The 15,205-nt window shown below is 38.1% G+C and overlaps 1 protein-coding gene across 1 annotated transcript in view; it reads right to left on the bottom strand.

Moving 5' to 3' along the window:
• Nucleotides 1-4,423: 4,423 nt before the first annotated feature.
• The window catches only part of cemip (cell migration inducing hyaluronidase 1), a 78,896-nt gene continuing 68,114 nt past the window's right edge, over nucleotides 4,424-15,205 (bottom strand). The window contains exons 21-29 of the mRNA XM_088640725.1: nucleotides 14,924-15,104; nucleotides 14,427-14,642; nucleotides 13,622-13,833; nucleotides 11,718-11,903; nucleotides 11,067-11,271; nucleotides 8,860-8,946; nucleotides 8,192-8,349; nucleotides 7,535-7,635; nucleotides 4,424-5,592 (exon numbers count right to left, since the gene is read on the bottom strand). Of these exons, the coding sequence (XP_088496851.1) occupies nucleotides 5,465-5,592; nucleotides 7,535-7,635; nucleotides 8,192-8,349; nucleotides 8,860-8,946; nucleotides 11,067-11,271; nucleotides 11,718-11,903; nucleotides 13,622-13,833; nucleotides 14,427-14,642; nucleotides 14,924-15,104 (1,474 nt within the window). The 3' untranslated portion in view covers nucleotides 4,424-5,464. The remainder of the gene's footprint in view (nucleotides 5,593-7,534; nucleotides 7,636-8,191; nucleotides 8,350-8,859; nucleotides 8,947-11,066; nucleotides 11,272-11,717; nucleotides 11,904-13,621; nucleotides 13,834-14,426; nucleotides 14,643-14,923; nucleotides 15,105-15,205) is intronic.

Here is a 15,205-nt window from a genome sequence, read left to right as displayed (position 1 = left end):
AATCATGTTGTGCATATAGACAGTAACTTCTGACAATGTTTTTTTGAACATGTTAGATCCACTGTGGTGTTTTAATATGTTAATCAGTGTTGAACTCAGCTTTGATGTTAGTACAACCTTCTCGAATTGTCCAAAAATTCAATGTAGACATTTGTCATATGGAGGAAAGTTCTGAGTCAAGGTTTCAGATGAATATTTCTAATGTTATATTAATTAAGTTGTTTTGGGGGTGTTTTAAGTAAAGAGATGCTCTTAATCCAGGACGTTTGCACTTAAAAGCAGTTTGGAACTTCACGTAATTGAAGAGGTCTTACGGACATCAACTGCTAGATACGTATTATACACATTGATCGAGATTGAAGGAGAATCTTTAGATATATTTTGTGCAAGACTCTCAGAAGGCATGTTTTCACTGTAAAGTAACAATCATTATTCTCCAAACAACAGAAAAAAAATCCCTTAAATCAGGTGAGTAATGAGTATTTTTTTGTATCAAGCTGTTGAGAATTACTGCTTTGTTCTCTAGGATGCTACACAATGTTTTCTTTGGCACAATAAGTGAGAATGCACTCATTTGTCTGCTACTGTAACAATGAGAGTGATCGTCTTGAATGTATGTGACAGACTTAATGCGGCATGACTGTATGGCAGCCCACCTCTTTCAAAGGATAATACTTAGGCATCTCTGCGAAGGTGTGCAACATTCACACAAGACAATTCTTTTAGATGGGGCAGCATCACATTGTAAAAACAGTCAATTTGTGTCACATTGAAGAGGATTTTGGAGTGTCGAAAGATTGGCCCCATTTCACAAAATAACATTATGATGGTGTTTGGAGGACTACAAGAAGAACTGCAGCAAGCCTTACAATGGCCAAAACCTATGTACCATTACACTCATGTACTGTATATCACAGTGAAATGAAGATGATAAGCTAAAGGATAGATGCAGGGAGACTACAGCATTTTCTCAGCTAGGTGAGTCATTCCAAATACTTTATACAAATACTTCAGAATCTCTATCTCATTTATGGGGTTCTAACCAAACTACTGAACCTAGAATTGGTGATATGGTCCCCACATACTGCAAAAATGTTTTGACAGTTGTAGACCATTTAAGCTTCACAGGATGATCACACCCTTCTTCAGAAGACAACACGGGTCACAAGTATTACACAATGGAGAACTAAGACTCTACAGATTCTTTAGGATCCCAGAATAGCACCTGTTGGCCATCATCCTCTTTGTCCAAATGCTTTTTGTTTTTTAAATTTTTTTGAGGATATTCAGAATCGCATTTTATTTGTAGTTTTCTTGATTTATGATCCCCTCATCATATTCTTGGTTGTCAAGTTCAGTAGGTGCCCTCTTTAAATTTCTGCAATAAATTGTAATTGTAATTGAGAGATTTAAAAAAGATTTTAAAATGACATGAATATTGTATCTTTATCTTATCAGAAGTTAATATCTTCAAGAAAGCCACAGTAGATAACAAAATGCCCCATAATGACCACATTTAAAAAAATTACTTGTGAAATACAATTATTGCCTCAAATCCCCCATCTACTGGACAAATGTATGCACTGAATTTCAGGATGAGTTTACACAGGATGACCCAAGTAACATATTTAGTCAAAGACATTTAATAAATAACAAATATGCAGACCACTATTATACAGTGCCTTGCAAAAGTATTCAGAACCTTACTACAGTGTCCTGTTTTGTGAAATTACAATGTACATACACACATTTTTAAATTAAATATTTTATTCAAAACCTGAATGCTCAAACTGAAGACTTCTTAGGCTAAGGTAAATTACAGTAAATGTTTGTTAAAACTAAAAAGAAAAACTGAAATATGGCGTTTGCATAAGTAATGCCCTTGAACTATTGGGTAGAAGCACCTTTGGCAGCAGCTACAGCTGTAAGTGTTTTGTGTAAGTATCAACTTTGTAGACCAGCTTGGTAAAAAAAAATTTCAATTCCAAATTCCGATTTGCTTAAGCTTTCTTAAGTAGTTTGTGGATCACTTATCTACAGCAGTTTTTTGGTCTTTTTACGGATTCTCGGTAGGATTCAAGTCAGGTCTTTGAGTCACTCAAGGACATTCACTAAATCTTAAAACACTACAGTGTAGCTTTGGCCTTGTCCTTTCATTGTCCTGCTGAAAGAAGAATTTTCAGTCTTTAGCAGCCTGGAACAGGTTTTCCTCTAGTATCCAGTGCTTTAATTTTCCCCTAAATCTCAAGAAGCTTCCCAGTTCCCATCATCATGCTTGACTATAGGGATAGTTTTGACTGGGTAATGAGCTGTGTTGTTATTTGTATCAGATGTACACTCCACTCTGCATTGAGACCAAAACAGTCCTATTTTGTATAATCTACCACAAAACCTTTTGGCACGTTTGCCATTTCCCTTTTATACTTTGTTGCTGTAATTTTCAGTTGTCCCAAACTTGTTCCCTTCTTGCCAAGCTGTTCAATCTGGTGGTACAGCCTGGTCTAGGATGCGTCTGGTTGGTATGTGCACCTTCCTTTTCTTATTGACTGAGTAGGTTAGGCTCACAAGGATATTCAGAGATTTCAATATTTGTTATACCCTTCCTCTATTTGGTGGTTTTCAATTATTTTGACACATATTTACTTTAAAGGCTTTTTAGTTTTCAAGGTTGAGTCTTTTCTTAAAATTTTTCTAAGCAAAGAACCTGCTATAAGAATGTGTATATACTATAACAAATTATAATTGCTACTTCACAATGTCATGATTACTGCAAGTGTTATAACCACAAAAAATGAAATTGGAAATAAATGTGCATGGGGGTAAATACTATACTTTTGCAAGGCTCTGAATACAGAAGTAAAGATAGCAGGTTTGGCTATGTTGCCTATGAGTTAATTACAGCTACTGCAGCATAAGTGGATTTCATACTTCTTAGTACCTTGTCAGTTGTTTTTGTTTTCCTGCATTTTATTGACTTACTTAAAGCAGTAGCTCTTCGTACAAGCAATTAAATTTAACACTTTAGATTAAAAGATGGATAATTTTATAAATGAACATAATAAATGTAATTGCACAACAGGGCCATTAAAATAACACAGGCTGCTTTATTAATGGGAAGAGTATTCCTTTAGAGATGAAAAACTCATTTGAAAGGGTTAATGAACATGCCACCTCCACCGAAACTCATAGGAACATTCTGAGAAAATTGTGCGGCTTCTGGAGTTTCACACTTCATCACCATCAGGAGGTGAACCCGACATCTGTCTCATTTAATTCCCCCTTCACCTCTGCAGTGATCAATCAGAAGCAGACATGCACCTTGCTAAGAAAAGTGCCTTAGCTCTCTTTATAATCAACACGGAATACAAAACCATTGCGACATGTCTCCTAATCATTTTATGGTTTTGTTTCCAGGATTACCTTAATTATCCTGATTTTTTTGCCTTTTTTTTTAGGGATAAACACAAATGAAATCCCACACTGCCGGATCTGATAAATGTGTTTACAACTGAAATGGGTGTCAAGTGGAATGAATAAACTGTAAGAAAAACCCATTAAGATAAAAGCCTATCTAATTAAAGAGCAAAAATACAAACAGGAGGAGGAACATGATCTGTGTGTTTCTTAGCAACATTGTGCCTATGAAAGTGAACACTGCTGCTCTGTGTATGCGTTCTCTGTAAACAAGCATTTTAATAGGTTTTTATTAGATTTTACATCATTCCATTAAGAGCTTTTACCATCATTTCTAAGTATTAGCAGAGCAAACATTTTAGTGTGTGCGTGTTGTAACTAAGTATATTTTGAAGCTCCTGCTAAATTCCTTGAATTTTTACGAGTTGCTCTTTTTTGCTTTCCCAGCATGTGTGCTTGAGCAGAGCATTCCACAATGATTTATAATAGATGAAACAGCCGCGGACTCAGTAGAGCTTGGAGGCACAGGAACTACTGTATGCATGTGGGTGTGCTAGCTCAGATTTAGCCACGTGTGTGCAGACAGTGAGGCTTTCTCAAGCAGCTGCATTAGCGTGAAAGTGATACCAGTTACAAGTGGGAAACACCAGTTTCCTTACTGTGTGTATACTGTTTTCTAGTGCCCGGAAAAAGCAATTCAGAGCTGCTAAAGTCAACCTGAAGTTGGAAAAGATTTTTGAATACTGAAATATAGGAATTTGCTTAAACCAAAATGGTGGTACAAGGGCATCACGTTCAATTGTTTTCCCACCTATCACAAAGCTATTCTAGGAGAGTTACATTCATACTGAAGAATTAAGAAATTCAGCTCTATTAACAGTACTGCATCATTCAGGTAAGTTACTTATAATGGCGTAATAAGTAACTTCGTTCCATAAATAAGTGTTATAGCAGACTTAACATTATCTGTAATAAAGAAAAAGATGTACCAAAACAGGAATGCAGCAGATGTTTGCTGAAACACTTTATTGAGAACACTGTACATACATGGTATTACCAAAAACGCTACATCATTTTGTATTTGTTGGTTGTTTGTTTTACAAAAGGTATGTGATTTAACAGATCTGAAAAGAATGTCCATGTTCACATTACAATTACTATATATCCCAACATACTGCATAAAACAATATTTCTACATGATATTATTTATACACTAGTCTGAGTACTGGTACATCATTGTGTGCTTGCATCAGTTTTTACAGCTAGGACAATTACACAGCAAATACATTACAACTCAAACAATGTCCCTTCTAAATTTGTTCCATTGTGCCTGTACAATAAATAAGTAGAAAATATATCTCTGTTATCAATCTGAAGCATTTTAGAAACACATTTAACATACAAAAACACTAACAACTACGATCTCCGAAAAAAGACCAGCTATTTCGGCAATAGGAAAACTAGTAGCCTGTTGATACCTAATTGAGAAATTGGCCAATGGTTCTAGATTGAATAGTGACTCAATTCAATTCACTAAACAGAAGCAGTTTTTTAGGCAAAATATATCAATTACCTTTTTTCATAGTGCGTACATTAAATTGAAGGAAGTTGCTTTTTATTTCAATTTCTCGCTGGTACACAATAAAAGAGAAATGGACCAAAAAACTCTTATATGAAAGCAGTGTGGAAATAACAAAAAACAAACAAACAGACTCTACACTCACTGTTAAAAACAGAGTCCCACCCACCCCCCCTTGGAAAAAGGTGGATATGGGACTGGGGTTAACACCACATCATTTTGTCAAAGACGGAATGTTTTTGTTTTCTTGAAGTCAAGTATATTCATCACACACGTTACAGTCGAATCACTTACGTCAACGTTTGTCAGGTACAACAGAACGAGCTTGGGAAGATAGCGAGCCAGTGTGAGCAGGAGCTCCACGCTGGTAGAAGTCAGTAGTCCTCTGTGTGTCCACTAGTGCTCCCTCACACAGTCCGCTCAGGCAGTGCTGACAGCAGGAATGCAGTATCCCCCCTCACCCCCTGTTCCTCAGAGCTTCATTTTCTTCACCACAGGGATCGGCACCACCTGGTGGATTTTAGCCACCTCGTCATCCGTGACCAGTCTCACCCACTCAGGCCTGTAGTCCCCCTTGAACCCCACGAACACCATCTTGTCTGAAACACAACGATGCATCAATTAATACAACTGAGCAAGACAGGAACCTCAGATCTGTGCCATGTTATTAAAAATAATGAATAATGGGCACATACGATATATAACAGATGTCTTACAGATGAAAGATGTTCACTCGAGCCATTGGAATTTTCCTAAGGTTTTAAGTGACAAAACATTTGTGCCTCAATGCAGTAAATGCCTTTTGGTGGGTAGAGAGATGTAAAATGTTTATTTTAAAATATATGACGACAATGTTGTTAGTTGTTTTTCAAGATAATCCTAGGGATTCCTTGCATTTATATAGCACCTTTCATCCCCAAGAACCCAAAGCACTTTGGGTGCACATATTAGTGCACCCACTCCAGATACCACCGGCGAGCAGCCCACCTGGGTGGAGAAGTGGGACACAGCTTCACCAGCTGGAATTAAGGAAAACTTTACAGAGGCCAAATTAGAACTTTATTAAACAACCCATTTGAACAAAATTCTTGTAATCATGATTACTGTTACAGCAGTTTTGGTTTAATAAAAACTTCTGTTCACTGGGTGTTAAATTTCTGCACATCAAATAATTTTGACCTCATTTTACTTTTTGAAAGTTTTGATGAGGTTTGTGGTACAATACAATTTGATTGTCACGCGATGGACTCTTGACCTCCTGAACTGACATTTCAGCCAAAGTGACATATGGAATGCAACAGTGCCACCTGCTGTTTTTTTAGTAACACAATTGTTAAACTCATGTTAAGTTCAGTTGGCACTGAACAAAATATATTTTCATTTAACAATCTACCGTTTTTACTCCAAAGGAGAACCTCACAGGAGTTAAAGTTTTCCAGACTAGTATAGACTCCAGAGACTCTGTGGAAAAGCTCTACAACCCAAATTCTTTACAGTATTATAGTATTAGTATAAATACTATTATATCGGACCTGGCTTAGAATTATGAAATTCAAGTCCAATCGCAGAAAACAAATGTTTTTAAACCCATTCCACCTCACCTATAAGCCGTTAAACCTCAAAATGATCGAGAAAACACATCTCCTGTTAGTTTCTGATCGGAAAGGATGAAAAAACAGTCAAGTCATGTTTCAGAAACTGAAAAGAACAGAGAGAGCACTGCTCAACAGATCTTTGTTCCCAAAGCAGGTTAATGATTTGTGGAAACTATTAAAAAGAACTTCAACAAAAAAAAAGAAACTTTGATTTCTATTACTTTGCAATATTAAACAGCAAATATATAAATATGAATAGCCTTGACTGTGGTAATATTTTTATCTTCCCTGGGTGTCCCTTTTCTTCTTACGGTGATTCTATGTTGTTTCGTGAAAGAAAATTCTATGTGGACCACACATGCTGTGAAATATGATTTTCTTCTCCAGAGTCAATTCAGAACTGATCAACCTGACAGCTGCAAAGTAAATGGAATCTAAAGGAAAGTAATCGACTATATATACTGACACACTCCGGGAGCTGCAGCAGCTGTGAGGACTGTCAATGTGTCTGGTCACACAATGATTTGCTTTAGTAAGGGATTGTGGGTAAACATAGCAAGAGTCTATGATAAAGATACGTCTGTGTTTTTTGGACACCTGGTCCGTTCAGATACCTAAGAGTATCACATCTGAGTAGCGGTAATGCAACGACTTCCACGGGATTGGAGGAGCCTTTGTGGCCATAGTCAGTGGGGTTCGCCACAGGGGACGATGGTGATAATTGTACATAACAAGAGACAAAATGAAAACTATGTGGATATGACCTTGAACAAATGGATACTTCTAAAGGATTTGTAAAGACTTGGGTGTCAGTCAGAAAAAAATAAGTTTGAATACCCCAGTAGCAATATTTCAAAAGCATTATGGCACATGAAAATTGAATTCACTACTTAGGCTCATCTCCAGAGAATTTTCTCCTTGAAGGATGACTACAGTGGACAATTACCTTTTAGTTTAACGTTTCTGTCTGCTCCAAGTGTTTCAAGTATTTTAGTCCAAGGTCCTCTAGAGACAAGCCTTCCTTTGGATGTCATCAACACTATGCAACTAAAATAAAAAAAAAGCTTAAGAGACATTCATGTTTTAAAATAATAATGCTAATCTTAAATAATAAATTGGGTTTTCCCTCCAAATGTACACAGTCGGTAAAACAGTAATAGTGCCACTGTCTAGCATCCGTTCCAGTTTGTTATAATGCAGATATCAAACAGCTGCACAAGTTGCCAAAACTAATGTGTACTTTCAAAGTTTGAAACAAGCCCTTGGATCTGCTGGGCAGGTGATTTAAAAAACCCCAGCAGTTCCCATCTCTACAAACTGAAATTAACTCAACACTGTAACACAAATTTATAGAATGTGATGGAGCCTTCACATGAACTCAGAAGGAAGCTAATAAAATATCCAACACAGTAATATACTTAATGAGCTGTTTTTTATGTTTAATTTTACTTGCTTAGTTGCTTCCCTCAGAGACCATCTGAGAAGGGAAGACTTTGATGATTCTCACTCTTTCAGTAAATCTTTTGCTGAAATTACAAAAGTTGGACCAAATTAGATTCCTGTCCTCATTAAGGAAGTGAACAGTATTTTGTTATATACGTACTCGGCTTTGATGTTGGCTATGTAGCTCTCAATGTGGGCTGGGATCCCCAGAAGAATGGAATTTCGAAACGATTTGCTGTCTAGAACCTTCCCGTAGTGACTGTCAATGACAGTCAGCTGCACCCCATCATCAGCCTGGTAGATCTTCTTCCCGTTAATCTGCCAACACATCAAAGAGCGATTGAAAAGGCTGCCATGATGATGCCCGGCACAATGATTTTTCATGCCATGAGAAGTTGTCGGGGTGAAAACAATAAACACTAGTGCCCAAGCTATTACACTTGGGGATATGGTCATTCTCAACTAATCTTCACTTATTAGTAAAAACTTCACTTATTCAAAACAGCGTCTCTCTGTAGCCCCTACACCTTATTGTACTATGGCATTATTAATCTAAAAGACTTCTTTGGCATTAATCTAAATTAAAGGAGGACTGGATTAACTGAACATAGCTAACATACCGGATAGAATGAAACTATCACTGTAAATTGACATTTGTTTCTTTTGGTTGCATGCCTTTACTGCTAGAAACCCTTACAGGAAGAAGAAGCACCAGAACATATTTATTTGTATTTATCTCTATAAAAATGAGAGGCTAAGATTGGAATCCCAGCAGCTCACTCGTCAGAAAGCCTGGTCCCATTCAAGCAAGAGAAATGTGAAGCCTACCTCCGCATAAGCAAAGTCATCCTTAATGTGGAAGAAACGGGTGTTGTAAGACTGCAGCTTCATTTCCAGAAAGTGGTCCTTGGAGTGCTGAGAATAACAGAGAATGGACACTTTTTACTGGGAGGTAGACTTGTATAGACCTAATGTCACTCATTTCTCTGACCTTCCATGACACATAGTACTTGCAACTTCATACTTTATTGTGCCAGGTGGGAAATGTGGTTTACAGGCAGGTAAAAGACATAACACAATACACAATACATTTAACGCAACATGAACATGTTAACAAATAAGAAACAAACATGTATGATGAAAATAAATATATAAATAAAGTCACATATACAATCAATTGCCTAAATTAAGCAGGTTAATAGATGTGGGACTAAAGGATAGCTTAGTTATCCTGCACTTAACCCTGGGTAGTCTAAATAGATGTAGAGTGAATTTGAGCTCCTTTCATCAGGGCAAGGGGTGGTAATGACAATCAATGATTAATTTAGGCTGTCCACACTATTTGTTTCATGTAGATGTTTGACAGCTGTAGCTGTTGTGCACTGGTAACTCTGCTGACTAATTTCACTATCCTGCTCAGTCTGTTTTTCATACATACTGCATGTATTAAGGTTACCACACCAGGCCACTGAAGTGAATGTTAAAACAGATTCAAGAGCAGTTCTATAGAAGTCACCATTGTACTACACATAATAAAACTGGAGTTTTCTCAGGAAAATCAATCGCTGTTTAATATTCTTACATAAGGCATCTGTATTTTGTATTATCTGTAGAGGTTACCTTATAATTAACTAAAGTGCCAAGATATTAGTGTTGACAATTTCAATTTATTGTTGTTGTTTCTCTAAGGTTTTTGCAGCTGGTGGTTTCTTTATATATAATCAATGATCACATCTGTGGTTTCGACACATTAAGTTGAAGGAGTTTTTACACCATTCGACAAAAAATCCCCATCAGGCCCAAGAAAAGCGTCTCTATCTTGGAGGAGACTGACAATAACAGTGTCATCAGCAAGGCTTAATGATGTGTCTGTCCTCAAAAGGGCTTCTACATAATAATCCTTAAACTTATATAGCGCTTATCTGGACACTCCACTTAAAGCACTTTACAGGTAATAGGACCTCCTTTCCACCACCAGAAATGTGCAGCATCTACCTGGATGATGAGACGGCAACCAAAAAGCACCAGTACGCTCACCACACACCAGCTATCAGTGGGGAGGAGAACAGGGTGATTCATGGGGATTGTTAGGAGGCCATGATTGGTAAAGGCCAATGGGAAATTTAGCCATGACACTAGGGTAACACCCCTACTCTTTACGAGAAATACCCTTAGATTTTTAATGCCAACAGAAGGTCAGGACCTCAGTTTTATGACTCATCCAAAAGATGGCACTTTTTCATCACTATACTGGGGCATCAGGACGCATACAGACTACAGGGTGAGCGCCCCTCTACTTGTCCCACTAACATCTCTTCCAGCAGCAACCACAGCTTTCCAGCAGGTCTCCCATTCAGGTACTGGCCAGGCTCACATCTGCTGATCTTCAGAAGGTTGCCAGCTGCTATTTGCAGGGTGATATACTATAGCTGCTGGTGTTTTAATTAATTCTACAGCTGCTTGTATAAATAATTTACAGGATGGGGTCAGCTGCTCTGATATAAAACTATTTATCTTGACTCTTTAAAATCTGTTGGTTAAAAAGTCTAAAATCCAACCTATAATATTAAAGTCTAGATTAAAATCGAACTATTGAGGTGTACAAAGAAATTGTTACATGTTCAAATCAATGGTGCAAGCTTGATGAGGTGTCTGCTTAGTTCTGACAAAGATCTAAATAAGGAGCAGAACAGAATAAACCAGACATCAATCATGCTGTCACCCTATGTTAGGCCGTTGTTTTTAAATTGCTTGGAGGCTTTGTCCCACCATCAGCTTTCCAATCTCCTCATCTTAAAAATTATGATGACATGTCTGAGTCACAGATCAAGATTTATAAACTAAGAAGAAAAGGCATGACATTTGGTAGGCAGTTTTGAAAAATATAAATGAATTTATTTAACGAAACATAAATAAAGATCAATGAGGAACAAAAATGATTTTGAAATGACCTAGTGTGGAAGATTTAGCCGAGAAAAGTGAATTTCCTACAGTGTACAAAACGTAATCCTGCAATTAAGGCATATAATTCCTACCAGCTGGGTGTTGGGCAGCTTCCTTGGCATTGGGACGTCTACAATGGGCATCTCGGCATATTTGGGATATGCCTTCGCAGTGCAATCACTGGGGCCACTGTTCTTAGGGATCACAGCCCTGATTTTAATCCTTTCACAGCCCTTCACTGAGCAGAATGCCAAATTCTCCTTGTCATTTTGAGCTTTGAGCTTCAGGAAGAGAAGCCTAGACAAAGGAAACAAGACAATGAGAAGGCCGAAGAGATGTTTCAGTCCAGGGGCTGGAACCCCCTCAATTAAATTCCCGTGCGACCCAGGAGAAGAAAACAGGTTTATGAAGCAGGCAGAGACCAAATACAGTATGTAATATATCTAGTTTCCTTTCAGGCCCAAACTTTTCATGGGGTTAAATTTTCCCATTTTTTAGTTATAGTGCTCTTATTTGAAAGCCTTCATTAAAAGAAGGAATGCAATAGAGCTGAAAACACCAGTTCTAATTTTTTGGCTATTCAGTCACAGTCTGAAATCCCTGTCTACAGTCACTCAATCGCACAAGGAGACGTCACAATGTGCCGTTTGCAGCTCTGAGTGCAGCAGCTCGCTGGCACCCAAGACTGAACTGCACTGACATAGAATTTCCAGTCAGACAGAGCGAGATGTCACATTTCTTACCCCGTGTCCTCCTCCCAGTAATAGTAGCCATGCACCGAGTGGCTGTGGTCTATTTTATCTCTTTGGAAAGTTCTCATGAAAATCCCGGTTTTTCGAGTTTGTTTTTTGAGACGGTTGTGAATATCAGAGATGATAGTGAAAGTTGTTCCTTTAGGATAGCAAAACCCCACTTTGATCCAGTCATTCCTGCGAATACGAGAAACGAATGGAAGGCGTGTTATTTTGTGGTCTCCGATAAAAGTCGAGTTAAGAGCCAACTCAAAGGCATGTACACTAGATGGCGCCATGGAACAAAGTGGAGAGAAATGCAGAGCTACTGAAAAAAAATAAAAAAATAATACATATGTATGTTTCCAATGCCAGTAATATATTTTTTGTAGAGTATTATTTGAAATAGAAAATCATAATATTGCAACTCAATTCTAAACTGTTGATTAAACATTGTGAAACAGAGCTTTGCTGTATTGTTTTTATCTTTTCTCTGATGACACTGCACCAGGTGTGAGCAGGAAACACTGCATTCATTTCTTCTGGGCATCAAAATAATGTCAAGTTGCATTTGCAAGAAGCATCCTATTACCCTCTCTATATTTCTACCGGAGGTGACAGGTCTTTGGAAAGTCAGCAAAAAGATGAGAGAAAGAGTTTAGATTAAGTTCAAGTAGGTGGCTGCGTCAGCATGCGTAGGCATGCAGAGGAACAAGCAGAGGTTTATTCCATGCTGAGAAGAGTAGAAAGAAAACACAACGTTCTGGCTGTGGAGACTTCTTCGGGTGGCTCCTGAAGAAAGCTCCACAGCCGAAACGTTGTGTTTCCTTTCTTCTCTTCTCAGCATGGAGTTTAGATTAAGATGCCTGCTACAATTCACACCCTTCGTCTCATAGCCAAAGAATGTTAAAGATCCACAGAGTGAGCAATTAGGACAGAAATTGATGAGAAAGCTAAATATCACCATCCCTAAGACTAATTTTTATAAAATGTGTTTATAAAATGTGTATCCCAGAAATACATTAACATCTGCAAATTTTCATTACACTGTTATACATATTCTACAATTCTACAAGTGGGAAATAATTCCTTTCTGACTGCATATAAAAACAATAAAACCATTATTGGTTATATTGATATATAATCCAGGTGAGAACTTTCAAGGAGAAAATGACTTAGTAGACAGGTCCCCAAAATTAATTTAAACTGCACTTGAAATAAACATCTGTAGGTGAATATGAGTCAAGAAAAACTGTAAGGATTATGGTGAAAAATATACTATTATACAATTTGGGGTTTGCAATTTGCGTAGTCTCATACTCCATTGAGCAAATGTTATAACAATGATCACACACCAAGATATTTAATGAATCATGTATCAGGATAGGAAACATGGCTGCATGGCAGTTATCATTGTTTTCCCACAATCTGTTGGGCCGTCTGTTTGAATCAGGACCAGGGCACTTTCTGTGTGGAGTTTGCATGGTCTCCCCATGGCCATGGGGGTTTTCTCCTGGTGTCCTGGTTTTCTCCTACAGTCCAGAGACATGCTATCTGGGTAAACTGGCGTGTCTAAATGGTCCTTGTGTGTGTTTCTGACTGAGGTGAACTGGCATCCCAGGTAGTATCTTGCCATATGCTGGGTTAGGCTCTGGTTCACTGCAGTCCTGTACAGTTATTCAAAATGATGGATCAAAACAGATGCCAACACTATGAGAAGGTTCTAAAAACTGCTTCAAAGTATCAAAGCACACAATATAAAATCACACAAAAAGAAAACTGTGTTCCCAAACAAAGACACCATACAACATTTGAAAGTTTTTATAGAATTTCAAGTTAGGGCTTTTATACACTTACTTATATGGGTTTTTATACCTGTCAAGAGCTTTTATTAATAAAATGTTGTTGTCCCTGACCTGTTGAAGTTGATGAGCCAGACCGTGACCTCTGCAGGGGCAGGCTTGTCCCAGTGCAAAGTGTAGCTCTTGGCCAGTGTCACTACAGGCTGGTACTGCTGGTAATGGCTCTTCTTTCCCAGTGCACCCATCAGTTCCAGGGGGTGCTCAGGATATTCATCCTTCACTATCTTCATATTCAGGTTAGCAGGGTTATGAGCTTGAACGTATATCTGAGTTTTAAAACACAAAATGAGTTATTGAGCTTAATTCCCATGACCACAGGAGTACTACTATAACTACTACTACTACTATATTTTATATACTGTAGCACCTACAAGTAGCAATACAGTAGGTATAGAGAAATAAATAGTAATAAGGATAGCAAATTACAATATGAACATACAGTATAAGAAACACAAGCTGTTAGAGGTGCAGCATGAGATACATTGTCACTAGAAAATGGAGCAGACACAGACAATAATTTAAAAAAAGCGTCTTTGATATTCTTGGAGACTGAACTCCAGAGAGAAATTCCTGTCACCCATAGAACGTAAACAAGCATGGGAGACAAACAGAAGACCACAGGCAGGCAAAGAAAGGTTGAGAGGTGGGGAGAAGACAGATAATAAGTCAGATACTGTAGGTACTGAGGTACCAAGCCTTATAGGAGAAAGAAATTATTTTTAGATTTTTTAGATTACAATAAACTACAGATCTCTTCTTCTTTATTCACATCCTTGTTTTAGCACTGAGCCAATGTGGAATGCAGCAGGACATCACAAGTAAAGGGGTGTTTCATCAGCCTTGGCCAAGCAGGCATTACCTGTGCGTAACGGCCACTGCAGATCGCTGCCCTCCAGTCAGGCACATCGATACAGTCCGGGTGCCGGAGGAGCCAGTTATCCTCCTTCACCAGAAAGGCCCCTGGGTACTCGCTCACTGTGCCATCCGTATCATGGAAAACTGTTGTCTTGTCTCCATCCATCTGCATCTTGTTGAACCAGGGACCTGGCTCTCCGAAGAAGACTCGGGATGTGATCTGAGTCATTGGAACAAAAAAAAAAATCAATACAACACACTGCTGCAGTTCTGAGTCTCGTGTCAGTCGTGAGACTGAGAACTTGTGACACACCAGTAACTTATCTACTTATTTACTGAAAATCTCACAAATTTAAATGAAGCCTCAAGAATTAACATACAGGTCTAATTTAGATTAACAGCATTATATTTATTATTTTTAAAAAACCCGTGAACTTAAAATGACTGGTTAGCTAATATTCACATGACTGCATTTCTTAGGCGTACCCTGGCCATACTTACAGGGACATCCTCGAATGTGATGTCAGAGACGTTGTTATTGGGGCAGCTCTGCCAGGAGTTGTTGAGCCTGAAGCCGAAGGCGCTGGTATGACGCCCCTCCAGGGCAACAAATTTGCGGAAAGTGCAGTTCTGGACATTGATTGGTCCATCATAGATCTGCATTCCCCGGATAGGAAAGTTCCTACAAATCAGACAACGACAGGATGGTGTATTATTATTAATTGAATAAAAATCTGTAACATAAATTTCTATTTTGGAGAAATTCAATGCTCCTCTTTCTTT

The sequence above is a fragment of the Lepisosteus platostomus genome, chromosome 7 (assembly GCF_059453375.1).
Source record: "Lepisosteus platostomus isolate fLepPlt1 chromosome 7, fLepPlt1.hap1, whole genome shotgun sequence".
Classification (NCBI taxonomy): domain Eukaryota; kingdom Metazoa; phylum Chordata; class Actinopteri; order Semionotiformes; family Lepisosteidae; genus Lepisosteus; species Lepisosteus platostomus.
Note: the sequence above shows the minus strand (reverse complement) of the source record. Positions and strands in the feature narration are given on the sequence as shown.